This window comes from Fundulus heteroclitus, chromosome 1 (genome assembly GCF_011125445.2).
Source record: "Fundulus heteroclitus isolate FHET01 chromosome 1, MU-UCD_Fhet_4.1, whole genome shotgun sequence".
Taxonomy (NCBI): Eukaryota; Metazoa; Chordata; class Actinopteri; order Cyprinodontiformes; family Fundulidae; genus Fundulus; species Fundulus heteroclitus.
Genome location: NC_046361.1, coordinates 7717136 through 7744715, shown reverse-complemented (window position 1 = coordinate 7744715; position 27580 = coordinate 7717136). Strand labels below are relative to the sequence as shown.

Sequence of the window (27580 nt, the reverse complement as noted above, 5' to 3'; positions counted from 1 at the left end):
TGATTCCACCATTTAAATAAAGTTAGGAACTTCCAGCAAAACAGCACAAGCGCATAAATTAATTTGCATCTTTCTGGCAAAAGGTAAAGAAAAAACACTTTAAATCATTCAAAAAACAAGGAAATTTGAAACAGTTGGTGTGTTATTTTTTTCCCCATCTGTATAACTAGGCTTAAAACGATCTAAGAAAGATTAGTTTTAAGGAGACTTCATCTGTAAGAACAAATAAATAAATAAATAAATCTCTGACGGGTCAAGTTTCAGAGGAAACCCCCCTCCGGCTCCGCTATGTCATCACTTTTGACCGGGTCATCCCCCATCTGGCCGAAAAGGATTGGGGAACTTAGTTCTAACCAGCAGATGGCGCTGTTTTGTTGAACACGATGCTGCAGGGCAACACAACAGAAATGAACGGTCGTTGTCCTTTTAATAGAGGTGTGGAGACCGGCCACAACTAAGTGATCCCCCCTAGGAAATACTCTTCCTTTGTGTGTGTTCCATTGTTAATTTTGTTTTGTCAATCATCTACACTGCGCTCAATATTTATCTACTAAAATAATTAATTATCAGGTGTTTACAGTACTGGTTATATTAGGGGAAGAAATGGATTTCCGTTCACTTTATTTTGAAAGTACCGACAGGAAAAGGTGCAGAGTTGAGAGAGAGAGAGAGAGAGAGAGAGAGAGAGAGAGAGGGCGTGAGACGCTTTCCAGCTCGGGTCATTCGAGCATATAGGAGGAACCCAAAGTTTGACATCTCACTCAAATAAAGGGTAAGTCCCGAATCCTTACTTTAGATAGGATTACGTATTGATCAATCAAGCATGGCTTGTTTTTGTGGACGAATGAGGCATCAGGTGAAAGTACAGTAGCGTTGTTAAAAAGAATTAATGCTCCTGTCCAGCTGAAAGTGGAATGCTTGTTTTATGTATTTTTAAACAGGGCATCATTTACCAAGAGACTGAATAGTTGTATTATTCGGTCAAATGCATTATGTAGCTATTGTGCTGTGCAATTGAAGTAGCTTTTAAGGATCAAACTGATAATAGCCTGCACATTCTAAGTTTCTGTATGATGTATAAAAGCCAGGTGTTGCAGGTACAGTCACATTCATTATTGTTGGGTTTGATTTCTCTGGTGTGTTTTAATAGAAAGGAGGCGTTAGGGTTGATGCAATGCTCCATCCTGGCTTCACGCCTGGTTCCGTTGAAGCTTTTCTAAGTAGGCAATGATCAGAATAGAGTGGCCGTTATTATGATCTCCATTAATGTGAAACATGGCAGATGAAGGATGAGTCCTCGGTCAGCAGCAGCAGCAGCGAGCCCAGAGTAAGGCATCTTGACGTCACATTTGACAGCAAGGATGGCAGTGATTTGATAGAAGTTGATAGTGTTTCCTCTCATTACTAAGTTAAAGCCACGTGATCCTCCACCGGCAGCTTTTTAAAGCAAGGGCTCGAAAATCAGTTCAGTTCAATTCAGTTAAAAAAATGACTTAATTACTTTACTAACCCTAAAGTGCAGGTAAATTATGTTAGAACTCATATCCAAGTTGTTATGCTGTGCAGTATATGAAGAAGAATGTCCCGTAGTGGGCTGTGTTACAGCCCATCTGAAAAAAACGTCTGACTAAAGACAGTCACTGGTTGTCTTCAGTCGTCTGACAGGAGATGCTCTGGGTTGTCTGTAAGGTTCTTCATTTAGGCTTATCTGAAACCAGTAATAGAAAAGTATCTGCACCCAATAGAGTTCTTCTGTTTTTGATTTTCCGTTACAGTTAAATATTTTAGGCCATCAAACTAATTTTAGAAACAGACACAAGTAACCTGAGCAAATACAAAATGTAGTTTCAAATTAGGATTTTTTTAATGGAAAATATGACAAAACCAGCCTGACTTGATGTGTAGTTACTCTAATGGTTTTTGTCGTTTCCAGTCGTTTTTATTGTGAGTCGAAATAGAAAAAAAAAGAAACTAGGAATCTGTATCTAGGAAAGGAGAAAGAAAAGCTCTTGTTTTTTCCACCCATTATCTCCCACTAACCCTTCCCTCCCAAAAAACAACAACAAATCAATCAATAGCCAGATAACTTAACGAAGAAGAAAGTAAAGAAAAAGAGGAATTGAAACATTAAATATAACAAATGACATTTATTATATTTACACAACAATACAATCGACTTTACAAATGCATAAATATAACAGATAAGATATAAATTAACAGATTTATAGTTTCAAAATAACTTTAAAAAGGCAGCATCTGCAAATGATAGAGTGTGCCCATTAACAGTGAATTGAATCTTTTCCACTTGATCGAAACACATTAGTTCCTTCACCCACTGTCCATATATAAGTGAATGAGAATCTTTCCATTTAAATAGCTTCATTTTTCTTGATAAACAAGTACGAAATGCTATTATATTGCTTCCCAAAAAAGACTGGGTTTAGGACATGTTCAAAACATGTTTACAGGTGGCCAGATTTTGCCGACAGTTCTCCCATATTGGGTTAGTATCTTTATCGATATTACAGAGCAGGGCCGGTTCTAGGCACATAGATGTGAGGGGGGAGACAGAGATGTTAAGGGGGCGTCGTTATGCGATCACATTATGCTCCAGCAAATTTATGTAGTTGGTGATTTGTGTTTTCTTCATGGAAATAGATTAAGCTATGTCCAACGTCCAAGAGATGGATTAGACTTCTACCCCAATCCCTGCCCAAACAAAAAATGATAATAAATAATGAATAAATAAGAAATAAATATCCTTCATCTAAGTTTTAACAACCAACTGCATAAAATATATCTTATGGCTGTCCATTAAGCAATATTATATCTCAAATTTACACAACAATGAAAAAAATGTCAATTCTTTTATTGACAACAATAAGGCTCTCTGCTGCTAACTGTGAACAGAGAGGACACAGAGATGACAAAGATGCTTTTTTCAGCAGAATTGATTGAGGGGGCAAGGAATTTGTTTGTGTTTTTTTTTTTTTGGGGGGGGGGGGGGGGATCAATGCCCCCTCTCGCCCCAGCGTAGGACCGGCCCTGTTACAGAGTCTTCCTTTTGTCCAGTGGAGACAATGTTCTATTTTTAACCGGACCTCGATGTGTCTGAGACAAACAGAGGATGTATGAATTCTGTCAATAGTATTTTTGCCACAACGCCTCTAAGGTTTGTTCACCTGATTCTCTCTCCCATTTGTGTTGTGTCAACGACTCCAGCGTTGTCAACTTATATGCGTTCAACCTTTCATGGATCAATAAACCCATCAATCAATATATTGGACCTACGGCACGCTTCACGTCTAGTTTACGTTTGAAGAAATCCTCCAGATGGACATAAAGCAAAGAAAAATCAATATTACATGAAATGAAGTGCAGAGGTGCCGGTATCTAAATAAATGTGTTTAAGAAATATTAAATGTTAGTGATTAAAAGTTCAAAGTTAGTGTTCAAAAGTACCAACTACACAAGGAAGGCCATTAATTGATTTCACAACATACTTTCAAGAATCAAGAGTCTTTATTGTCATTATATGGTATTTTGGTGAGACACCAGCTCAGAATTCACACAGATTCACACATACACAGGTGGGTTGAATCCTTCCATTTAAATAGCCTCATTCTTCTACTACAAACATGTACAAAATGCTATGACATTGCTTTAAAGCCTAGTCAGATGCATTTTCTTTGAAGTCACTGCAAACAGTGCAGGTTTTTAGTGAGATTTCACATATTTGTCTGTCAGTCTTAATAACTGGTTGTGCCAAACTTGGTGGCAATAACTGACATCAAGCTCTTGCAATAACTGCCAACAAGTCTTTACGTCGCTGTCAATGAATGTTGATCCACTTTACTTTGCAGAATTGTTGTAATTCAGCCCCATTGAAGGATAGGACATGTTTAAATGGTAAATGGCCTGTACTTGTATAGCATTTTATCAATTCGGACAACTCCGAAGTGCTTTACACTACATTCACCCACACATTCACACCCTGACTATGGTGAGCTGTATTGCAGCCACAGCTGCCCTGGGGCAGACTAACAGAAGTAGTGACGCCATGCACCAGCGCCACTGGGGCCGCTGAGAACCACCAGCAGGCAAAGTGAGGGAAGTGTCTTGCCCAAGGACACAATAACTGACAAGTATCAAAGCGGGGGATTGAACAAACCGCCCCATTGTCCGTTAAGGTCATGCATGAGCATCTCTGTCGAATTCAAGGATGGACTTTGTCTAGGAGACAGCATTTGAGATTCAGAAGACTTACTGGTGTCCATAGTTTCTTTTATATATCTTTTAATGCTGCAGCATGACCTTGGTCCACGTAATGAACTCCCGGACATTCTGCATCACAAATTTCAGGCACAGAGAGGAATTCATGATTGCTTTAACTGTAGCATGTCATTCAGCTAGTTGTTTGGGTCCAGTGGCGTTTTCGCACAGGGCCCGGTTGGTCTGGGAACAGGTTGTGTCAAAACGGGAACTGGAGATAGTCACTGATGCTTTTGTTTCCTCTCGTCTTTACTATCAAGTCACACTTTTAACCTTGATCACCCTAAGTTGGTCCAAAACAAACAGAGGGGCTCACATCACTCCAGTTTCAATGTATTTGTAACTACTTACCTATTTATTTTAAAATTTCATTTTAAAATCCTGACTTCAGTGTTCAGGGTCCTGCATCGTCAAGATCCTTCTTATATTAATGACTTGTAAAAGCCACATTATAGAAGCCACATACTCTAACTTATGCCTTCAGGTTTGCAGACCCAAATCAGGTTAAAGCCCCACAGAGCGGCTATAAAAGTGGAGGGGATTGCTTTTTCCAGAACGATGCACTTCGAATAAGCTTCCCTTGTTCCTTACGTTGTATTCAGAATCTTCACACGTTTAAAAAGCAGCTCCAGGTGTTCTTATTCAAATGTGCTTTTCCTTACAACTGTTTTAAGTATTATTGTTTTTTTTATATAATTTGCATAGTTTAATTGGCTCTTTGTCTTTAAATTTAACAGTGCTTTAATGTTGTATCTCTCTTTGTGGGATTTCTATCTGTGAAAGGTTCTACATATATAAACTTCACTTACTTACTCGATAATCTTCCCCTCGAATGGAATCCTGATTTGTTGTGATCACATTCATTTTGTCAACCATTAAAATTTGCCGATTTCTAAAGTTCATGTGACAAAAAGCAATGTATATAGTAGCTATATACTATGTATAGCTGTGAATACCTTTTCAGGCAACTCTATATCTGACTTTTTTAGATGCAGGGGATCAAAACATCATTGCAATCGAACAAGGTTATCTCGTTTCACATTTAATCTGCTCACAGCTCAAAGGGATTACAGCCAGATACAGCCAACCTAGAACCATTTCAATTGCTCCCCAGCAGCCTGGATGAGCTTGCAAATGCTCCTCTCCCTCCCAAAGAATTTGCATTTCTCTCAGGTTATTTTCCTGCACATTGGCAATCACAACACCACCTCTTGCAGACTGGTTGTTGCACTCTGAGTTTTAAAGATAATCTCCGCCTGGTGTATTGTCTTGTCACTTTGGAATGTACACCGACGGTAAAAAAAAAACACAGAGTAGTTCTCAAGTGCGAATTTCCCTTGTGGGATTTCTTAAAATCAATTTTTTTTTTTTAAATTGGACTGGAGGAAAAAAAACTCATCTGCTTTGTGTGTATTGGGGTTGATGACATCTCAAGAGGCCTGGGAATTGAGTTTCTCTCCTGGCGTGAGTTACCCAGAGACCAGCCAAATCAGTGGTCGACAGGTCAAATACTGGAAAATCGGATTGTTTTTCCTATCCATTAAAGGCATAAAAAAAAATTTGGTTCATAAACACATCATTCAGGAGGATTTGCTTTGATTGTATATTTCCCCCCATAATCATTGAATTGTTTTTTGTAAAAAAAATAAATAAAAAAAAATCATGGGAACATTTCTGGTTAACATGGTGGAATGGTCGACTTCTGACAGATTTCAACACAGAGCCTCATGCGCTCAAGTTGCAAGGAGGTCACCCTCGTGTGCTTGAGCCAGTGGCGTAAAGTGGCACTGCATGCGGTTTGAACTGCTACTATTTTAATCCATGCAACTTTTCTCCATCTAACTGCCAAGAGAGGGGACTTTTCTTTCTTCTCTTTACTTTTTTTTAGTTGTTGAAGGGATGAAGCCGACGATATAGGCTCCTCTACAGGCAGATAAATTCTAGTAAACACACGTTAATAGAACGTATCAACCAGACCATTTGACTTGAAACAATTGCACAAGATTCTTTTTAACAAAATCTGGCCATCCCAGTCTACCCTGGTCTTAAAAAAAAAACAATACAAAAAAAAACTGTTTCCATGTGTTTCACTTCCAGGTTTCCCAGAAGTCCATGCGGCATTCATAGAGCTCAAACTCTTTGCGGCTCACTCCAAAAGGAGTAATTTGAATGGAAACACACACATAAATTAGAATAAAAAATTAGATTAAAACCATGTCACCTTTTCCTTCCACTTTAATATGTAAAGATTGATCTATCGTGGAAAGGCTCAAGAAACTACTTTCAGGTTTGTGTCGTACCATGAAACAACGTGGAAAGGTCCAAATAGGCTACTTTGGTAAGCTGATCTTACAGGAGGGTCTGTTTGATGCCTTCAAGGAAATAGGACAATGTTTGACTCATTTATTTTAAATAGACTCTTCCCAATTTAGTTCTTTAATACCAACCAATCAACCTTCAAAGCAGCTTTTTTTTCTCTACCGCCACCAGGAGCCGTTTCCTGTTTAATTTTCACACTCGAGACATTGATCTCAGAGCAGCTTGACTTTTAAACACCTCCCAGTGTTTCCTGGATGCCACGGTCTGAATCCGCGTATGCTCGTGGGAAACTTCCACCCCCTCACCCCTAACCCAACGAGTGTCCCTATGACTGGAACAGCCTGCTCTTGCCAGGAAGCTATCAGTGTATTAATAGGTGTTTTGGCCACGGCATTGGTTCCAACCCCCCCTTTGCTGTCTAGTTTTCATAACACAAGCAAAAACCTCCCCTCCCCCTCAGGGTTTGTGAGAGAACCTTAGCTTATTTTAGCCTCGGTGGCAGATAGCTGGCATGTGGGGTTGCATTCTGCCTGCAGATAATAGTTGCAGGGGTGCATGCGTTGTAGCTTGATGTGAAAACTCACCTTGGTTAATTGAACATGACAGGATAATGACTTCTTTCCAACAGCTGAAATCAGGATGCAAACATTGTCGCATACAGGACTGCGAATATCAAACTTGCCTACTATTTAGAATATGTTAAAAGACAAATTAGTGTGGTTTATATTTGTGGTTTAAGTCAAGAGAGTTTGATAGTGAAAGAGAGAGCTTATGTTTTTACGAGAAACCATAGGAAGACCTCAATGAGACAGAGGAAGCACAGAATCAGAGTAATCAATTGTAATCATGATGGTGTGGAGGTGGAGCAAATTTGTGATTTGTATCTGGGTTTGCTTGCACCCGCTGCTTCACATGGTAGACGCCGCTAAAGGCAGCAACGTTAAACGTTGTAATAGAGTTCTTTTTTTTCTGCTGTGCCCTGTTCCTCCTGGGCTTTCTAAGGGCTTTAGTTTAGGTTCCAGTCCAATAGTAGGTCCTTTATTTGTGTTTCTACACTTGCCGAGCTCTTTAAAAACGAAAAATATAAACACGAAATGGCAATTAGTCATACAGGGACAGCTCAGTTGCCATAAATCTCAGTTTTGCTGAGTGCTTGCTCTCTTAGGTGATCTACAGGATCAGAGAGTGATGAGAGAGCACTTTCGGCACAGCTTAAGACCAGAAGTGGTGGGAAATATACATCAGGGGCAGAAGATGTGCCATTATGCACTCTGGAGAAAAGACGCGGTTTAAATGTGGAAAGTGCAAAAACCAGACAGCTGATATTCTTGCTTTACGGGCACATACTTTCAACCCTGGACAGACTGCCACTCCAATCTGGGATCATTAAAACACTTTTTTTTTAATTGCAAAACAACTTTAATTCTTGGAGATGTTGACTCAGGTATTCATCATACTCCTTGTCATTCACCAATTAGTTATTTTATTCATATATTTTCAGATCAGTTGAAATCTAGACTGTTAGCTGGCCTGTAATTGAATTGGCTTGTCCTGGATAAAAGGTCTTTACTGAGTGCAAGTCGTCACCAAATGTATTTTGGAAAATGCATTTTCTACTGAGGTCATGGTTCCTATGGTTCCAGACATGCAGCTCCATGTCATCAATGACATTGGAAACTGGTGTATTTATTCTTTTGGGCAGTAATCCTTAAACATGTAAGATGACATCAAACTAATGTTCCAGCATCATCTTTTTGGCCAGTGGATATTCAGGATGAATTCCCCTGTCATCCAATCAAGAAAAAACAGTGTTGTTTTTAGGAGATATGGTTTGGCGATCACACAGTCTGCATGGTTTAGCAGACAGTAGAGAAGGCCTAAAGGTCTACAAGCACACCTTTAACAGCAGGCGTTTGCTTAAACAGAGCAATGTATGTATATTGACTTAAAAATTGTAATTGAAGATTCGGTTGTCCTCTCGATCCTTTACCCTGGTGAAGAGGTTTTCTTTTATTAAGGACTTCTTTTGTAAGAAATGACTCTTGAGACAGAAACTACACTTTAACACATTTAATCTAACAAGCCAGAGAAATGGTACAGCTACGTGCTGAGCTCTTATGTTGATCATGATACAGGAAAAAGGTAAAACTGATAAGAGCCTCACATGTTGGTTACATCAGCCTCTTACAGAGCAGCAAGGACACACCCCTGAAGGAGCGGTCCATCTCTCACGTTATCTGTAGGAGACATGTCACTGTCAGACTGTGAAATAGCATAGACTCCAAGGTATATCCACATGTACATGCTGCCCCGAGATAACTATCCATTTGTTTATGTATGCCACATCTGTAACGTCCTCAGGGTTATCTATTCTTCCCCAGTACCTGCTTTCAGCAGGTCCGGTACCTGTAATCCCCTATAATATCTAACATATTGGTTAAAACAGAATACAAAACAGCATTTGCTCCTCTATCCATTCTAAAATGCCATGTAATTCAATTCATTTAAATTTTATTTAAATTCACAACACATGTCATCTCAAGGCACTTTATAAAGTCAAATTTAGTCAGATCATACAGATTGGTAAAAAAAATTTACCATCTAAAGAAAACCAAGCAGATTGCATCAAGTCTTGACAAGCAGCATTCACTCCTCCAGAAAGAGCGTAGAGCTACAGGGAGAGTCGTCTGCATTGTCCATGGCTTTGCAGTAAACCCCTTATACTGAGCATGCATGAAGCGACAGTGGAGAGGAAAACTCCCCATTAACATGGAGGAAAACCTCCAGCAGAACCAGGCTCAGTGTGAACGCTCATCTGGCTCGACGGATTTGGGGTTAGAGAAGACAGAGCAGAGACACAAACAGCGCAGAAGCACACATTGGTCCAGGAATCCTTTCTATGTTATATGGTAATGGCAGATGATCTGCCATCTGCATGGTGTCACAGCTAACAGAACGCCAGACCAGGTATAACTACTATGTAGAGAAAAAAGACAAAACGTTGAAAGTTGAAATAACAGCAATGCAAATTGGAAAACTCAGCAGAGTGAGAAAAATAGACCCTGATGTCCTCCAGTACCCTAAGCCTATCACAGCATAACTATAGAGGTAGCTCAGAGTAACATGAGCCACTCTAACTATAAGCTTTGTCAAAACGGAAAGTTTTAAGATTAGTCTTAAAAGTAGACAGGGTGTCTGCCTCACGGACCAAAACTGGGAGTTGGTTCCACAGGAGAGGAGCCTGATAGCTAAAGGATCTGCCTCCCATTCTACTTTTAGAGACTCTAGGAACCACCAGCAGACCTGCAGTCTGAGAGCGAAGTGCTTTCTTTGTTTTTTTCTACATTTGCTTTTCATCATTTAATCTTTTTGAGGTACATTAGGCAAAGCAGAAAAGTTCAACTTTTGTAAAACAAAATTGTTCTGTGTAGCTTTTTGGGTGTTTTTGGCCATAAACTAAATGCACAGCCTACAAGAGACGTCATTCTATATTCTATGCTAGAGGATTTAATTTAACTTGCACAATGCATTCAATGCATTTGGACAAAGGAAGCACAAATGAAACCCACAGTTCTTTCAACATATTATGGGCCTGCTTGTGGTCATTGTATAAGAGCATTATTTCACTTTGAGACACAAACTGTAGATGTCTTTGTTAATGTTGAAGGAGCCCCCTCCCCCAACAGATTACAGGATGTAAAATAAGTACAAATATCTGTAAAATAATGCAAATTGGTTATTATGACAAAGATACAGAAAACGGAAATGTTTTCTAGTGTTTAACAAGAACAGGCGGATTGTTTTAGGGAAAATACCTCTGGCTAATCTACCTTCCTTGGCCTTATGTTGTTCAGCTCAGCCACAGAAGACTTTACGCATGCAAATCCTAAGCAAATGTTTTGTTTTTGTTTTTTTTGCATGACTATAAGATAAAGCTTTAGCAGACTAGGCCATTAATGTTATGTATTTCATGCTGGAAAAAGACCATCTAATGCACTTGAACAAGATGTTTACAAAAACAAATACTTTGCAGAGTTTATATCATTGATACCATGCAGGATAATGTATGCAATATGATTTGTCCTCTTGATGCATCCCACGAGGGTGAGAGTCATTTTAGAGCGCTCTGTCCAAAAGCTTTTCTCTTTTCCTTCACATAATTTACCTGTGGGCTACTGTTCAGCAAGAACGGAGGCACAGCTATTCTGTAAAATAGTAGATCCAAATCTTTAATCAAATCCAAACAACCCTACAATTATCCTCATTGCTTGAGTAGGTAGCCAAAAGAGAAAGTTCACCTTGCTTTATGTCCAAGCATACTGTGGGATTATTACAATAAATGGGCAATGACACTTAACTACTTGGTTCCACACACTGTTCTCTTAGCAGACTTGCATTTCCAAAAGCCATATTTATCGAGTCCGTTTATCAATATGTAAACACTGTCTCCCAATCTTGGCATACTTGCATCCTTTCAGATAGATGAGTGCATCTATTTGTATCAGGTATTACACCTTTTGCATCTAAATTGCGACAGGAAGCCCTAGTTTTAGGTCCTGCAAAACGAGAGACAACCAGAGTTCATCCTACGTCTAAATCACAAAACCCATTAAAGAGAGATTTCCTCGGTTTACACTGCCAAACACATTTGCCCACATTTCAATGACTAATTATGTATACATTTGTCATGTTTTGGTGTTGTTGGGAACCCAAATGCAGAGATGAGGAGGACAAGAGCATAGTGAGAGAAGGATTATATTTTAGTTAACAGAATTTAGTAGCCTGGACCGGACCTAAACCAGCAGAGAGAACAGCAGAGGCTCCTTTGACAAGGAGTAACTAAACCGAGGACTGTTTATTCTAAAAACAACAGGCTGCAATGGTCAAGAAAACACATCCTTTTTCTCACGGTGAAAATGTAAAATTGTACTGTGTATGAGAAAATAGCACATTGCCTATCTGTATCCACTGCTTCAACTAAGTATGCAATCTAATGGATTTCAATTCTAACAAAGGTTTTTTTATAAGTGAGTGAAAAGGAAAACAATATTTAACATGTAGTACTATTAAAATGATTATCATCAACTTTATTATTATTATTATTATTATTATTATTATTATTATTATTATTATTATTATTATTATTATTAATATTATTATCATTAGTAGTAGTAGCAATAGTATTAGCCCTAAGCAATATAATAGTTTGAAAGGTGTGTCCTGCTTGCTGTTAGGAACCCTATTTGTCTCTCCTTGGCTGTTGTAACTGTAGTTCTTGTCACTTAAAGTCATATTTAGATTAAGAACCGAAAGCAACTATGACCTGAAGCAAAAAGGTGGTGGGGGGGATTACTTGCATCTGTATGATGACCACGTCTTTACTGTCACTGTTTGTTTTGTGAATGAGACACTGAGGCGGTGCTGACAGTATGAATTGGACAGAAAAATGGAGCTCGAGCCTCGGTGATTTTAGATGATGGACCATGTCCGCTGGTATTGATCAATGTTGTGACAGAAGAAAGGCCAAAGTACTTTTATGTCAATGTCTACAATATGGGTTTGTGGAGTTAGGATGTAATTGTTTTGATTTGTAGAGAGGTGAAAATCCATACGGAGTGAACAGGCCGGAGGCGGACTAATACAAAAACCAGGATGTGTGCTTTAAAAAGAGCCAAAAAAATCAAAAGCAGTACAATAATTGCTTTGCAGGCCACATTGAAGATTAAAAGTTGATGGAAACCCCCAATGATGAGGAGGTGGCAAGAAAAAAAAATAAAGAAACAATTTAAAGTCAATATACGCACCTATATAGAGAAAATTTTATTTATTTTTTTATCCTTTCTGTGCTTTTCACCGGTGCTGCCATTTTGGCATCAAATCATGCCAGAATATTTGTAATCGTAGCGTACCAACTGCTCCAGGCCCCAGATTACGAACATGCAATAGATCTACATGACGGAATGCTAGGCATGCAGTTGCAAAAATAAACCACCTGTATGCAAAGGGAAGTCCTTTTTAAAAATTACAGACCCATCGAAAGATGCGAGAGTGCTAGAACAAGCAGCAGCATGGCATGCCAACTGACTGACAGCTTGCAGTATGATGGAAAGGTGTGTTTACACTCTCCTTGGTGCAGCTCGTACGAACATAATGGGTGTGCTCAAGGATCGCTTATAGTCTGCTATCACAGATGTTTTGGGGGGGGTCAGGTGGTTAGAATGTGTGTCATACTAAGAATACGGCACGTTACATAAAATTGGTTGTATACTTTTGTTTGACTTTAAGTATATTTGTTATGTATCTGCAATATATTTTAATAACACAGAGATTCTAATGTGTGTGAACATACTGTGATTCTTTTTTTTTCGTGCTCTCACATTGCACTTAGTAAAAACAACTATCTGATATAAATCTGGTGTAACATCTTCAACTGAGTATTAGTGCTGTTATCATTTACTTTCTAGCCTGACAAACACAGCGCGGGCAGGCTTCCACGATCCCTGTCGCCAGTATGCTTTTTCTTTCAATGTCAGATCTCCATGTTGGCTCCATCTTTCCAGCTTGAGTTTTTTTTTTTCATTGTTCCTTTGTGAGTATGTAACAATGGCTTATTTTTAACTGGCTGGATGCTTTAGAAGTGGAGAGCTGAGAAAAGGCAGGAAGTGGTTTGCAAGAGGAGTTGATAGTGTTCTTCTCAACCTTCGTCCTTCCTCTGCCTTTCCTCTCACAATCGCATGGTGTGTGTTGATATTCTGATGTTGACCAAATGACAATAAAATGCATATCAGTGCCACAAGGTGTGTGCGCACGCACACACTTCCTTGTTTTAGAAACTTACTGAGAACCATGCCTTGACTTCCATTCACTTTCAACCCTTTCTATGGCCTAACCTTGACCCTAACCCAAAATCTAAACCTAATTCTCATCTAGCCTAAACAGTGAGGTCAAAAAAAGCTCCTCACTACACATCATAGTCCTCACTTTTGGTGGTAAATCAATCAATTCCCCAAAAGGGAATTGATTGATTTATTTGGGCTACATGTGTCTGTTGCACCCACGCTCAATCAAGTAGGAAATGTCATAAAAATATCTGTCCTTATTTGTTTCACATGTATGTCTATAAGGGCCAGGCCAAAGCTGCTTGCAGATTTGCATTTAGATTCAAACTAATTTCATGCAACCCACAAGTTTGTCTCTGACGGGAAATGAGAGGCAGCCCTAATCCTAATCCTTAGCTCCCTCCCCGGATTATTTATTGGATTTAAATCGTCAATTCAAAACATTAAAGAATCACGTTTACAAGATTAAAAGATCACTTTAAATTTAAATTTGACAGGGGTATAAATAATACTGGACTCAACTGTAAATCCTTGTGTGTACCTGTATGTGTGCAGAGAGACGGAAGATGTGGGTGGAGGGTGGAACCAATAGATTTTATTACGACGTCAGGCATTCATTTTGTTTTCCTAAAAGAAGAAATTCTTAAAAGATGAAATCAACAAGCAGCAGTATCGACCGGCCATTGAAATGACAGACAGCAGCACAGTTTCTCTGTCTTGGGTCTCAGTTTAATCTGCAGTGCTGTTGCTCCCTGCCGTTTTCCATTTTGTTCCTGGGTTTTTATCTTATCTCTGTCAAACACTCCCATCTGCGGAACACCATTCTGTAATTGTTCTGCTGAGAAGTGTTTGTTTTACTTATCTTAAAAAGAACATACTTTTATCACACAGTCTCCCTCTCTGTCTCTATCTCTCTCTCTTTCTCTCTCTGTCTGTCTGTCTGTCTGTCTGTCTGTCTCTCCCCTAGTTGACAGCAACAGAAGAAGTATTCTAGACAGCAACGAAGCCTGGTAGCTTTTAGTTATGGCTTCTGTTTTGTTTCGTCCCTCGGTTAAACATGTTCTGTCTTTGAGTTTTTCTCAAATAGGGTGCAATGACTTCATTCCAGCTGTAGCAAAAACTTAAATCAACCATATCTTAACCTGCTGCTGCCCTCCGTAAAGTCTAGGGTTTTGTCACCAGGGACCATACAGGTGCGAGTTAACACAATGTCAAGGTGGAAAGACCTCATCAATGACCTTAGAGAAGTAGTTGTTCAATTGTAAATGGGCAAAATTTGTATAGTGCTTTGTTAGAAATTCAGAGCACCCCTGCCCACTGTGAGCCTCTTTCATCGAACAGAATAAACAAAATAAAAATGTGTAGCTGGAGAAAACATCACTTTAGCTGGATCTGAACCACAAGACCTTTTCATCAGTTTCCAAAGTAGAGCTGCTTGGCCACTTTAGATAGATAGATAGATAGATAGATAGATAGATAGATAGATAGATAGATAGATAGATAGATAGATAGATAGATAGATAGATAGATAGATAGATAGATAGATAGATAGATAGATAGATAGATAGATAGATAGATAGATAGATAGATAGATAGATAGATAGATAGGGCTTTATTGATCTCACATTGGAGAAATTTACTTGTCACAAGTGTTACAAGTACAAGTAATAATACTTATTAAACAGGATTATTTAACAGCGTTATTGCACAGTGTGTTAAATAGAATTGCACAGTAGTTATTGCACATTAGTTATTACAGTTATAGTTACAGTTACAGTTATAGTGCAGCATTGTTAATTCTGATAGCAGCAGGGATGAATGACCTGCGGTAGCGCTGCTTTTTACAGACAAAGTGTCTAAGTGTGTCACTAAAGGAGCTGCTCAGCTCCTCTACAGTATGGTGCAGGGGGTGAAAGGTGTTGTCCATGATTTGGACATCACTTGTGTTTTGAGAAAACAGAATTTCCGATAAATACTCATACCAGCTATCAAGCATGGCGGTGAAGGCTAGTGATACTTTTTTTGTTGCAGCTACTGTAGAGTATGCCAGCACTTTGCAATCATTGATTCAATCATGAAGTCATCAGTACAACAGTTTCCCAGGTAAGGGTTTTTAAGGTAATCTGTTTCACGTAGATGCTGAAATTTAGTCCTTGGCTCACTAATCAAAAACAGAGAAGCAAACTTATAACTAAATGTTTACGAAAGAAAATAATCAAGGAGTTGCAAAGACCCACTTAATGTCCAGCGATAAGTCAGACTGAAATTGATAAATTGAAGTTAATGCTGCTAACGGTGGTTGTATAAACTTTTTAATCATGGGATTTACTTTGTTATGCCTCACACAACTTTTCAATATATCCTTCATTGTGTTTTTAATACATAACAACTGTCAGGAATTGGTTGTGTGTTTTGGTACAGCTGAGGTTGACTGGATCTTTTTTTATTATGCTTGGATACATAAAACTCTAGACTTGGAAGAGGCTGTACTCTCTTTTTCCCAGGACTTTAAGTCTCAGAAGCAAGCATCTGCAGTCAATTTTGCAGGGCACAAGGGACAGCAAAGCTAATTCTGGAGCGGCAGCATTACAATATTTGGGTTTCTCATCACTCCAACTAATGACCCATTATGACCCATTATGGTCATTAGACATAGACATGGGAAAACATTAGGCTATTTCTTTATACACAACCAATCACACAATTGGGACCTACAGAAAACGAGGGACACTACAACATAGGCTCCAGAACAGTAGAGCAAGTGGAGCAGTTGCAACAATTTTAAAAGTGAGAGAGCAAAGTTAGGCGTTTACTTCCTGATTGTCTGCCTCAAAGAAAATAGATGCTTTGTCTGACAAATTGACTAAATCTTTGTTAATTACCAATAGAAATAACTCACCTCACACTTCACAGTTAGATTTTGAAGAAAACGTTTGTTCACCCCAACAGGATCTTTTCAGTTGGAGGGTTTTTAGCTATTGAGCAAACAAGTTAAATGAACAATCAGCTTTTTAATTGTCCCTTTCATCCTTCAGGGTTATCAAACAGAGCGTTGTATTACTCTAATCTATCCATCCATCCATTGCCTATGCTTCTCAGTGTGTTCTTGTACTTGCAGCTGAGCAAAAACACGTTTTGCTCATTTTACCAATAAAGGGACAACTGTGATGTAAAGTGAAAAAACATTTTTTTTTTTGGTCCATACTTTTTCTCTGGGCTAGGGGTTAGGTTTAGCACTAAGATGACAATTAGGTTTAGGTTAGGGTTCATGCAAGGTGTGTACTGGTACAGGTTTGGACCATAATGAAATCCTCTCGCTTACAAGCTCATGTCCAATAATGGAATTTCTCTGCCTTCCTTCCAGGTTTAGGAAGATAAATGAAAAAACTCCCTTCATATGGCCACATCACTCTGATAGATTCCAACACAGCAGTGTTTTGTTACCTTCTGTTGAGCTGATATTTAGGACAGATCTGTTGACTGTTAGACTTGTACAAGTAAAGTAGCCTGTTTGTATTCTGGGACCTGATGCAGATGGTACTTCACAATTACAAACGTTCTTGTGTAATTTGAGTGAACACTTATAATTCGGATGCCGATATGGCATCCCCCATGAAAAACACGGAAAGGATGAAAACATTTTTTTGTTACTCTTATATACTCTCTATATAGGCATGTGTTGGTACAAAATTACTAGTAACAATACTTCAAGTTTGCCACTATATGATGAAGGAAAAAACTAAATATTCAGGGTTTTGTTTGACTTTAAAGATGAAGCCCAGGTGCAAGATTCGTGCCGTGATTGCTGACAGGGTTCTAGGGCTTGGCAAAGATTACGGTTGTGATGCAGTCCAGATCGTGTCCTGCTGATTATGCAGTGGCATGGGTTTTACAATGCAATGTTTTTGCAAGTGCAAGGTTTTCCCCCGGCACAGCTTTTTTTTCTGCAGGTCAAAAAGAAGTGTGTGTTTTTAATTGGTTATTCTTATTGGTGATTGCCTTCTGATGGATTGAGGCTCCATCCAAGATATACCTCTTCTCCTATGGATGACAATCACTCTGCAGAACATCATTAAGATTATTATTTGTACTGTTAATTCATGTACACCAGTGAATTATATTGTTGGTAAACCCATTTTAGCAGCAATAGTAGTAGTCAATAAGTCTCTAGTAAGTCGCTAAACAGATTTTAAACCGTACTTACGGTCTCTAATTACCTCAACGGGAAGAGTAAATTATGCCATGTATTACTAGAGAATAAGTGTTGTTGTTAACCTGCCATTAACTGGTTATTTGGGATTACAAGTCAAATGGGTATAGAAATTACTTGCATATTTTAATCATCATTTCCATCTTATTATTAAGTGGGGACATAAACTGCTACCTTTTTTTGGCTGATACTAATGGAATGAAAGGGAACATTTTACTAGATTACAAATGAAAAAAACAACAATTGACTGACTGACTACTCCTAAAATATGGATACACAGAGGCCAGTTTAGCAAGCATTACCTCAAAAGAGGGGAATGCAATGAGGCTATGCTTGGCTGTCTTCTCCCCCACTTAGCAGTCCTATTAAACGTTTTGTTGATTAAATCATTGGTGTGTGCCCCCGCCCAAACGCTGCCTATACTGTTTCAATCAAATGACCGTTATTTGGAAGACATCCAAGCAGCATTCTGGGAAATGTTGAAGATCATTTTTGATTTTGGATTAGGGGCAGCTTGATTTTGATTTAAACAAAATACATTTTTTTCTGGGTTTTTTAAGTTTCTTTCAACTCAACCAAATATACCAATGTAATTCTGAATGACTGATTAAACTTGGTTTAAACTCAGAAAGCTATAGTTTAATGAAATTCAAATTGTAATTGTTATGTTATTATTTCAGTTTTAGGGGTCAAGATATCAGACTGACTCGTTTCCTTGCCAGATTCCGTCCAGTAGTTCTAAAGACAGATGGAGGTGGAGATTAAATTTGACCCGGCTTATTTTGAATTCCAGAGACTTATATGTATATCCTGAAGGGAGGAAGCTGTTTTTGTCATGAAGAGCGTGACTCGTGTAATGGTTCTTTGACCTCCTTTGTCTTTGTGTGTGTGTGTGTGTGTGTGTGTATGTGTGTTGCGTGTTGTGTGTGTGTGTGCGTGTGTGTTTGTTTGTGCATGTGTCTGAAAGGTTTTCAGTGGTTTTTGGTCTGGTTCATTGGCTTTAATGCTAAACCAAATAAAAGGTTTGCAGGGCTTGCTCAATCTTCAAACTAAGCCTTCAGCTGAGCTTGTAGTAAAAACTACGTATGTTTATAGTATGTATGTATATGTGTGTATGTACAGACACATTCAACACATTTCAATACTATTGAAAAGTTAAATTATTTTAGTAACTCAAATTATTTGGTGAAACACATATAGGTTAATGACACAAACTGATGTTTTCAAGCCTTTATTTCTGTTAATTATGATGATTTTCTGCTTGCAGCTAATGAAAACAACAGTTAATATTAGAATATTACATCAAATCAATAATAGTAATTAAAAAAATATTTTAATGTGCAATTAGGGCTTAATGAAAAGTACGTTTAATACCTGCTTAAAGATTGTTATTTTCAAAAGGTACTTTTAATATGACAAACAAGCCTCATTGGAACACACATTCAAATTTATTCAATATAGCTGTGTGTATGTACACTTGGTGAGAATTGCATGTTTGCTTAAAACAACATATGAACCCTTTTGATTATTCTAACAAAATTCTGATGAATATCCTTCCTTGGAGTTTGCAGATTTTAGTTTGTAGAAAGTTTACAGCCTTGGCTGGTTCCGTGTCTGGCTCCAGCTCCTTTCAGGCAGGCTGGCTGACTGGAGTTGTTTTGGTGGGGAGTGTTCTTGGCTTCTCGGTGGGATCTTGCCCTAGATCTGTGGGCTCTGCTACAGGGCTGCGGGGTTTGGGGGTTGGGTGGTCCTGTGATGGTTGGGATGTTGGTTGTGGTTTGCAGTCCTACGTCTACGTCTTGACCCGCTGGTGCGTTGGTGTTTGTCTGTGTCCACGGCTGGGTTCTTGGGTATGTGCTGGCTTACTCCTGGTGGCTGCTTCATGGGGCCTGGTTCCCCTGGTTCTGTCAGGGGTCTGCTGAGGGGTAGTGTGCTCTTCAGCAGAGCCCTTCTCCTGTTGCTTTTGTTTATCCCTCTATCTCTCTTTCTGCAGGTGCAGAAGCAGACTCCAAGGATGTTATCTTGTATTTTTTTATTTTTGCTCTACTCTATTTTCTCACCTTTTCTTCCTTTTGACATGTTGTCTAACATTTGCCTCGTCCTTTCTTTCTCTTTTACCTTTTCACTTCTGTGTTTATTGAATTTGAAATATCCCAAAATAATATCCAAAAATGTTTTCAAAGAATTTTCATGAGTATCAGGTGGGGCACTATAGCGAAAGCTGTAATGCTCCACTTGTGAAAGTAAATCTGTTTTGATCATTGTGATTTGTTTCCACACATAATTACCCTTCACAACAACCAAAACCTCAGGCACCCTCCTTTTGGAAGTAATACAGCTTTATTAGTTAGAGGACTACCTATTGGATTTGAGGAGAAAGTGTGATAAAATGTCATTGCAGGCATAACTCTGGCATGACACCACGTCAGTTGGATGCTTCTTACAATACAAAACAAGAAAAACAGACCACCATGGCACTGTATTATGATGTGCCTTAACTAGAGAGTTAGCACTCTTAAAACTAATTTTTGCAAATGTTGGCAAAAAGTTAACTTTTTTAACTCTGCAAGCTGCAACTAAGATCTAACAGTATTAGGAAAGTTATCTAGACCGTTTCTCCAGATTTTGGCCTTAAACTACCTTTGCTGAGGTTTGGGATGCATTTTAACACAAGTTTAAAAACTCACAATTATGGTTTTGCGCTGGTGTTTTGTCCTCCAGTTACAACCACAGAAATGTAGTGACATAAAGAGTATAAACCCCCTTTCCCTTGTTTTTTATTTAATACACAGAGAATTTCTTAATTATGTTTTAAAAACTTTTTCCTTGAGATACAGTCCTTACAATGTGTTGCTTTGGCCTGATCAGCAGAAGAAGTGTATGTTTGTGTGTCTACTGTCTCCCCCACGCAGACCACAAATGAATGCACCTAGGAAAAGCAAAGAAGCATATTAATGCAAAATCTGAGTTGAATCTTTTCAGTGTTCATTCTTGGAAATTTTAAATAATAAGTTGCATGTTGCTGATGCTTTTCTGCCATTACGATGTCTTATTCTCTGTGTGTGAATCCCGTCTTTGTGGCAAACTTGAAGCAGGATTTTGTCTCCAGTCGCAGTTCCAGTTCCAGTTTTGCATTCCAGTTTGACAGCAACTGCCTCCAGACCATCTAAACATCACTTCAGAGGAAGAAATCAAAACTCCTTTAAAGGAAAATGTTCCATTTTGGAGAACTCAGCAACATGGTCACCAGCCATGGCATTTGCAAATCATGTGCTTTGTTGCTATTAATAATTCAGCAGACGGTATGTTTGCTTGTAATTACAGAATGTGTAAAATTACCCAAACAGTAAGTGAGGCTTTGTTTGGAAGATGAAAATGTGTACTGTTTAAAGCTAGAGTCTGCGATTTTTCAAGCAGTTTCCCCAAGTCTCTTGAATAACTGCGCATGAGCAAGAATGTCTTACCTTGCTCTTCTGCTCTTCAGAGGGTTCGCATGACAAAAATCTCCCAAATCCACTCTGGTCGTATTTCTTTCTACTGAGGCCTTCCTCTTCCTCTCATAAACATGAACACGGTTCACTTCTCGCTACTCTCTCATGTTCTAAGTGTACAATGGGAGCAGTGGAGCTACAATGAACGGCTAATGTCTAAGCTAACCGCTAACCTAGCCGCTAACCTAGCCGCTAACCTAACCGAATACATAAATACAAAAAGTTTGCAGGCGTATTCAGCAAGCGGAAACTCAGAAGGAACGAGCACGGACACTGGCGTTACGTGAACGCGTCAGAATGATTGGCATGTGGAATAACCAATAGATAGGATGATTCCCCCGAACTTGATGGACAGAGGGGAATGAGGGCAGGACCAAAATCTATGCCCTTTGATTCAAAGATTCTTTATCGTCACTGCGTCAAATTTCTTTTTGGCCACTCCGGCTAAGTATTCACATAACAGACAAACAGGCAATGAACAAAGGTTACAGTTTTTTCACATTATAGCGTGCAAAAGATTAAAAAATAAAAAAAAGAAGATTCAAAAGTTTTTATCAGAGTCCGAGGGCTTTGGTATTAGTCCCTTTGAGAGTGGTAGAGCCATGTTACATGAACTAGTTGTCCTTCATCAGTCACAGATAATGAGGTAATGAGGTAATAAGGTGCTTTTGTGCAAATATTTGAGGCTTTATTTACAGAAATGAGCATTTAGATATTCTGAGATAATAGTGTGTAAATAGGCAATAACATTAAAGTGGTTGTAACATATGATGGGCTTAAAACATGTGACGGACAACCTCTCAGCAGGGGTCTGTTGCCCTCTGTTGAGAAACTGCAGCAGTGACAGTGGGGTGATTTTTTTAAAGTGTTGGACTGCAGGCCCCCTTTAGTGGGCGATAGCTCTCACAGCTTTTGGAAAGACGCTGTTTCTGAGTTTCTTTGTTTTGGACCGAACGGCAGAGAATAGTTAAAGTTTTTACAGGCCTTCAGCTCCCAAGAACAATGTTTTAACCTCTTTTTAGGAATACATAATGTATGAACTACTTTCAGAATGGAAGGACGATTTTACCCCGTATAACAAAAATTGTTTCTGAACAGGATTACCAACTATGGCATTAATGCATCGCTCAGGATGTGTGCACAGGTGACGCTGTGGTGGCTAAACTTATATTAAAAGACTACTCTCAAAAACTGAAGTGGCAGCAAAGAACACATTTTTTATAAGCTAATTTCAAAAAGGCGATACGCAAACTTACATAATCAAGCAAGCATGTGAAGTCACGAAGAAGGAAAGACAAACATCAACTTTATCAACAGCTGTTTCACATTTCAGTGTTTAAGATCTGATCAAGACAACCAGATTAAATTTAATAAGCAGTCTGTGCAGCCTTTGTCTGAAACCTGGCAAAAATGAAATCTTAATCTTAAGACTCTTCATTGACTGTCAAAACAAATTACAAGCTTTTTGGAAGGTGTGAGTGTCATTACTTTTGCTGTAAAGGTAGTGTGATGGTCTGGGATCCTCATGGTTTGATCCTCAAACAGGCCTTTCATGCTAGAAAAAAGCCTCCAGCGTGGCTAAATGAAAATGATCCTGCAAAGAAGAGTCAGTCATAATTCCTCCCCAGCAACCCAAAGGGTACAAATACTTTTTGATGGTACTGTACCTGAAGTGAAAGAGTTCTTTGAGGAGCTGACTCTGTAAAGAAAAACACAAAAGAAGATTGATAGAAAATAAACACGTGGTTAGATTAATGATGGAGCTTGACTGTGCTGTGAAGCAACACAGCATAAAAACAACCAGTCCATCTTATTGTTTTTACCATTTTCGTCCAGATAAAATTATGACGGAAATAAAAAAATTTTAATCATTCCAGACAGAGGATTTTATTTGGGGACAGAGCCTGGACAGAGTCTGGTGTTATCTCTGCATCTTCATCAGGTTAACGCTCAATATTTTTGCTTTTGATCACATTTTAAGAACTTTTTTGAAGGGACAAAGCAAAACAAACCACAGCATAAAGCAAATGCTCCTGAAATGATCCAGTGATGATAACCCAAATTACTTGGCCTCGGTTTACAGATTGATTGCATGCAGTGTTTCTTGGTGACATTCGTTCAGAGTGAAAGCTGCCAAATCGTAACAATATGTTACAGTGTTGGTGCTTTAGTTTATAATGTCTTAACAATTGGTAGATGTCACCGTTTACGTAACGTTGAAGGGCGCTCATTGTTTGGTCCTGTATGAATGGAACCGTTAATCATAATGTTTTTGTAACGGTGCGTGTTGCAGTCACAGAGAAAGAGAGTTGAATTCAGTTCAGGGGGAAAACATATCATTGTACAATTTTTAATGCAAGGCCTCCTCCTAAAAACATTGAATCTCGTGTTAAATGGGTTGGCACTTGTTACCGATATTCTTTGGCTTGTGGTTCTGATCTGGCCTGATAGCAACACATAGGACCCCGAGAAAGCTGGCTCACTATTTCCTAATGCAGCTTTATTTCCTCTTAATTATATTTTATTTAGTTTAAACATTCTTCTTTTTTGCCCGAAAAGCCACTAATTAATTGAAAAGTGATTACCATTTTATTAAATAAATATGAAAATCTGTCTATTGACATGTTTTAACCAAAACACAACAGAGTAAATATGTGTGTCTGGAAGTAGCACAATCTCCTTCTGACACGCTCCCTGAGCCAGAAGTACTTACTGGCTGGCTGTTAATCCATTTTGTTGCTTGTTGTTTGTGTTGTAGCCCTCAGAGGATAAGCAGGGTGCTAAAAACAACCATTTACAGCTTGTTTAATGAGTGGATCCTCGCCGACAACTTTTTACAGTAAACTAACACATCGATGAAATATTCCAGGCGTATGCAAATCATTTTAGCTTGTACTTAAAAGTTCAAGTACATTGGATTTGAGTGCATGTTTGATGCAAATATTATTATTTGTATTTTTTATAATGGCATCCAGTTTAGCCTCATGTCTTTGTCAGGGGATGTGAGTCGTTGTTGTGTTGCCATAGAAGAGGGGGAACTTTTTTGATTTGATTCCGATTACGAAACTGAATGAAAGGAAATACATTTTCCTTTAAAAAGAAATAGGCAGAGGATACTTTTATGGAATGTAAAAGTGGGGCCTTCCTGGACTGTGATGTCTTGGATGGAGGACCGTAAGAAACTGAGGTGTACCAAACCCCCCCCCCCCCCCACACTGACCGGTACCTGCGGTTTGACTCTCATCGCCTACTGGAACACAAGTTAGGAGGAGTCATCAGGACTCTGTATCACAGCAGAAACCGTCCCCACTAATTCAGGAGCCAGGAAGAAGGAGACCCACTAGACAGGCCCTAGAGCAATGTGCTTATCCCAACTGGGTCTTCCTCAAAGCAGACAAGAAACCCAAACAGGACTCCAGCCAACCATTGGGAGAAAAGGTGGAACCTAGACCAGCAGTCATCCCCTATGTGGTGGGAGATTCAGAGAATCTGAGATGTTTACTTTCTAAACATGATGTCCCACATGACCACAAAGACGGGTTCACCCCAAAGATCCAGTCCCCCGGATTTTAATTGCAAACAGAGCATTTCTGTTTAGTAACAAACCACAATTTCATATTTGAAAACAAAACAACAATATGTGCCTTGACTAGCTTACCTTCTTGTGGTTTCTCATGACATCTGCTGCTTAAGATTTCATTTGATACCATGATTGGCTAAAACCAATCTTTGGTAGGTGGGCACTAGGTGTCGACTCACCCAATCACCTTGGAGAGTTCTACTTATTGTCCCTCCTTTCCCCAAACGCATTTAATAGAAGCAGTTCCAGATTGATAATGTGCAGAACTAGAGTGCTGCACATTATCAATCTGGCTGGCCAGGTTATGGCCAGTAACTAGTTACTTTCTGAAACTAGCCTGGTAATTTAGTGACAGTTGTTACTTTCCTGGATCTTACCAGGTACTTTCCTAAAACCTATGTAGATCTTAGTGGTAGAATCTCAGGATTTGGTATTTGCTTTCTTTACATTACAGACCTCAAATGATAAATGGACTGAGCTTATAGGGGTTTTTGTCGTACTGGCTTAGAAACATTCATACCTACTTACTGACGAGGCTTTGTGGCAAACCCTCTTGTCAACACAGACACAGCAGCAGCTTTTTGACTTTACCACCTCTCCATGCTGCCAAATCCCTTATACTGGACATGCATGACATCCTATAGGTTCAGGACTAGCTCATCACTACAGAAGTTGTTTCTACATTTTCTCTGCTCTACATTTTTATTCTATTATTTCTTCACTTTATATACCTGCTAATAGTAATAATAATAATAATAATAGTCCTGCGATAGACTGGCGACCTGTCCATGGTGTACCCCGCCTTTCGCCCATTGACACCTGGAGATAGGCACTAGCACCCCTCGCGACAATAATGGGGATAAACCTGTTAGAAAATAGATGGATAATGATAATAATGATAATAATAATAACCATACTTTTTAGATGTATCTCTACTACTTAATCAATAATTTTTGTATCAATATATAAAACTTTGCAATATTTATTTTGTTTAACAGAATTAGAGGAATAATGGAGGTTTCTAAGAAGTTCAACAAAAAGATGGATTAAAGTGGTATAGCAGCTTTACTTTAATCTCAAACACTATATGAAATAGATTAAGCCATTTTTCATATTTCAACAACATTTGTAACAGACCAGACAGTAAAATTAAAAAAATCACAATATTATAACTGGTGTAAATCTAAGTCATAGGGCAGTGTCTGGGAAATCCTGTTTATACTGACTGAACGCTTCAAGTTGCACGTAGGTTGTGCTGAGCGGTGGGCTAATTCGTTAACGCTGAACCTCTTTAAGGGAATTTGCTGCTCTTTTGCCTAGTAATAATAATAAACACACGTCTGTTTCTGTGACCCTGAGGGCACAGCGGAGAGGATTGGCTGCGGGAGCATGAACTTCCTGTCCTAATAGATGAGAAAACGCATATAACGTAAATACAGAAACTGCAATGTTATCTTTAAGCCAGAAGCAGGATGTATAACAACACAATATCATGCCCAAGGATTACTCAACAGCTAATAAGCTCAATGCAATTGTATGTGTCGTTCTTTTACTGCTGGAGTAAAAATGTTTCTTCTTTTTGCAATCAAAAAAAAAACACTGCTCAATTTGATGACTTCATTCTTAATATTTAGTGCTGTGTCTGTTTGTTTCTCCCTGTAGAGAAAATGTGGATGAGCCTCACACTCTCACTCGTGGCTGCCTTGGCGCTGGGCGCAGAGGTGAGTGCAGCTTAATTTAACGCTTTATGCCGGGACATAGGGCTTAACGGGTGTGTTTTATGTTTTTACTACACCACCCAGGTTTCCTTCCCTGTGGATGTTGACTCACTGGATACAGCTGAAATGCTAGACGAGGACTTGCGGAAAAATGGAACCCACGGTGACATGGATTCCCTGTATAGAAATTCGAGAGTTCAGATCTTGGCCGCCCAGTTTGAGTGCTACCTGAAGATTATTCATGAGCCAATCAGAACAGATGAAGGTGAGGAACGGATTAAACCGACACAAACTAGGCACAATTATTATTTTCTTTTGTGGAAGGGAAATTTATGAATAATACCTGACAGAACAATCTACTTGTTGCCCCGTTGATGTCCAGCTTGATAAGAGAGAAAAACAAAGGAAAAATATTAACTACATTAATTGAGGTGTAGTTCTAGGTGTCTACATTTAAAGATGCACTTAATACAAAACATTATATAGACTTTTTGTATTGAAACTGATAGCTAGGTACTGCTAAAGGGTTCTCAACTAATGTCTTTCCTTTATTAAAAGGTGCATAGTGCAAATTTTGAAATAACATATTTTTGATTTTCTTTCCCATATTTGCCCTTACAATTGCCTGACATGTAAAATGAGCAATCCTCTATTTGCCGCAGTTGCCTCTATAAGCTCCATTAGTCAGTTCACGAGAGACGGATTCGGACCGAATCCTGTAGGCATGCACGTGGATGTGAGGTGCTGTATGCTCTGTTTCACCTGCTACTTTGTTGGGTCTCCACCGTAATCGACGCATTAGTGAGAGAAGACAGGCTAACTTTAATATTTCTAGCTTTATTAACTCAGAAGACGTTATGCCTCTAAACAAAAGACCTGTGCGGTCACAGTGGCATAATGCTGGTATCATTTAAACTTTTTTTTTTTGCCAGAGGGAGCAGATGTCTGCAAAAATCCTGGAACTTAGGTTTTTCTGATTTAAGTTCAAATCTGGTTAACTGGGACTCAAAGACTGAAGCTAATTGCTAGTCTAAGACGAGTCAAGACCAATGCGGACCTCGGCCGTTTTAAAACAATTGGGTTTTAATAGACTGGTGATTATTTTCACAGGAAGTGGATGTAGCAGGTGGTGCACCACCACTAGTTGTCTT

General features: G+C 38.9%; 1 protein-coding gene across 2 annotated transcripts in view; it reads left to right on the top strand.

Moving 5' to 3' along the window:
• Window positions 1-685: 685 nt before the first annotated feature.
• LOC105925913 (calcitonin gene-related peptide type 1 receptor) overlaps window positions 686-27580 on the top strand; it is a 45660-nt gene continuing 18765 nt past the window's right edge. For both annotated transcript variants that reach the window (XM_012862018.3, XM_012862017.3), the window contains exons 1-3: window positions 686-772; window positions 26374-26432; window positions 26514-26694. In XM_012862018.3, the coding sequence (XP_012717472.2) occupies window positions 26379-26432; window positions 26514-26694 (235 nt within the window). In that variant the 5' untranslated portion in view covers window positions 686-772; window positions 26374-26378. The remainder of the gene's footprint in view (window positions 773-26373; window positions 26433-26513; window positions 26695-27580) is intronic.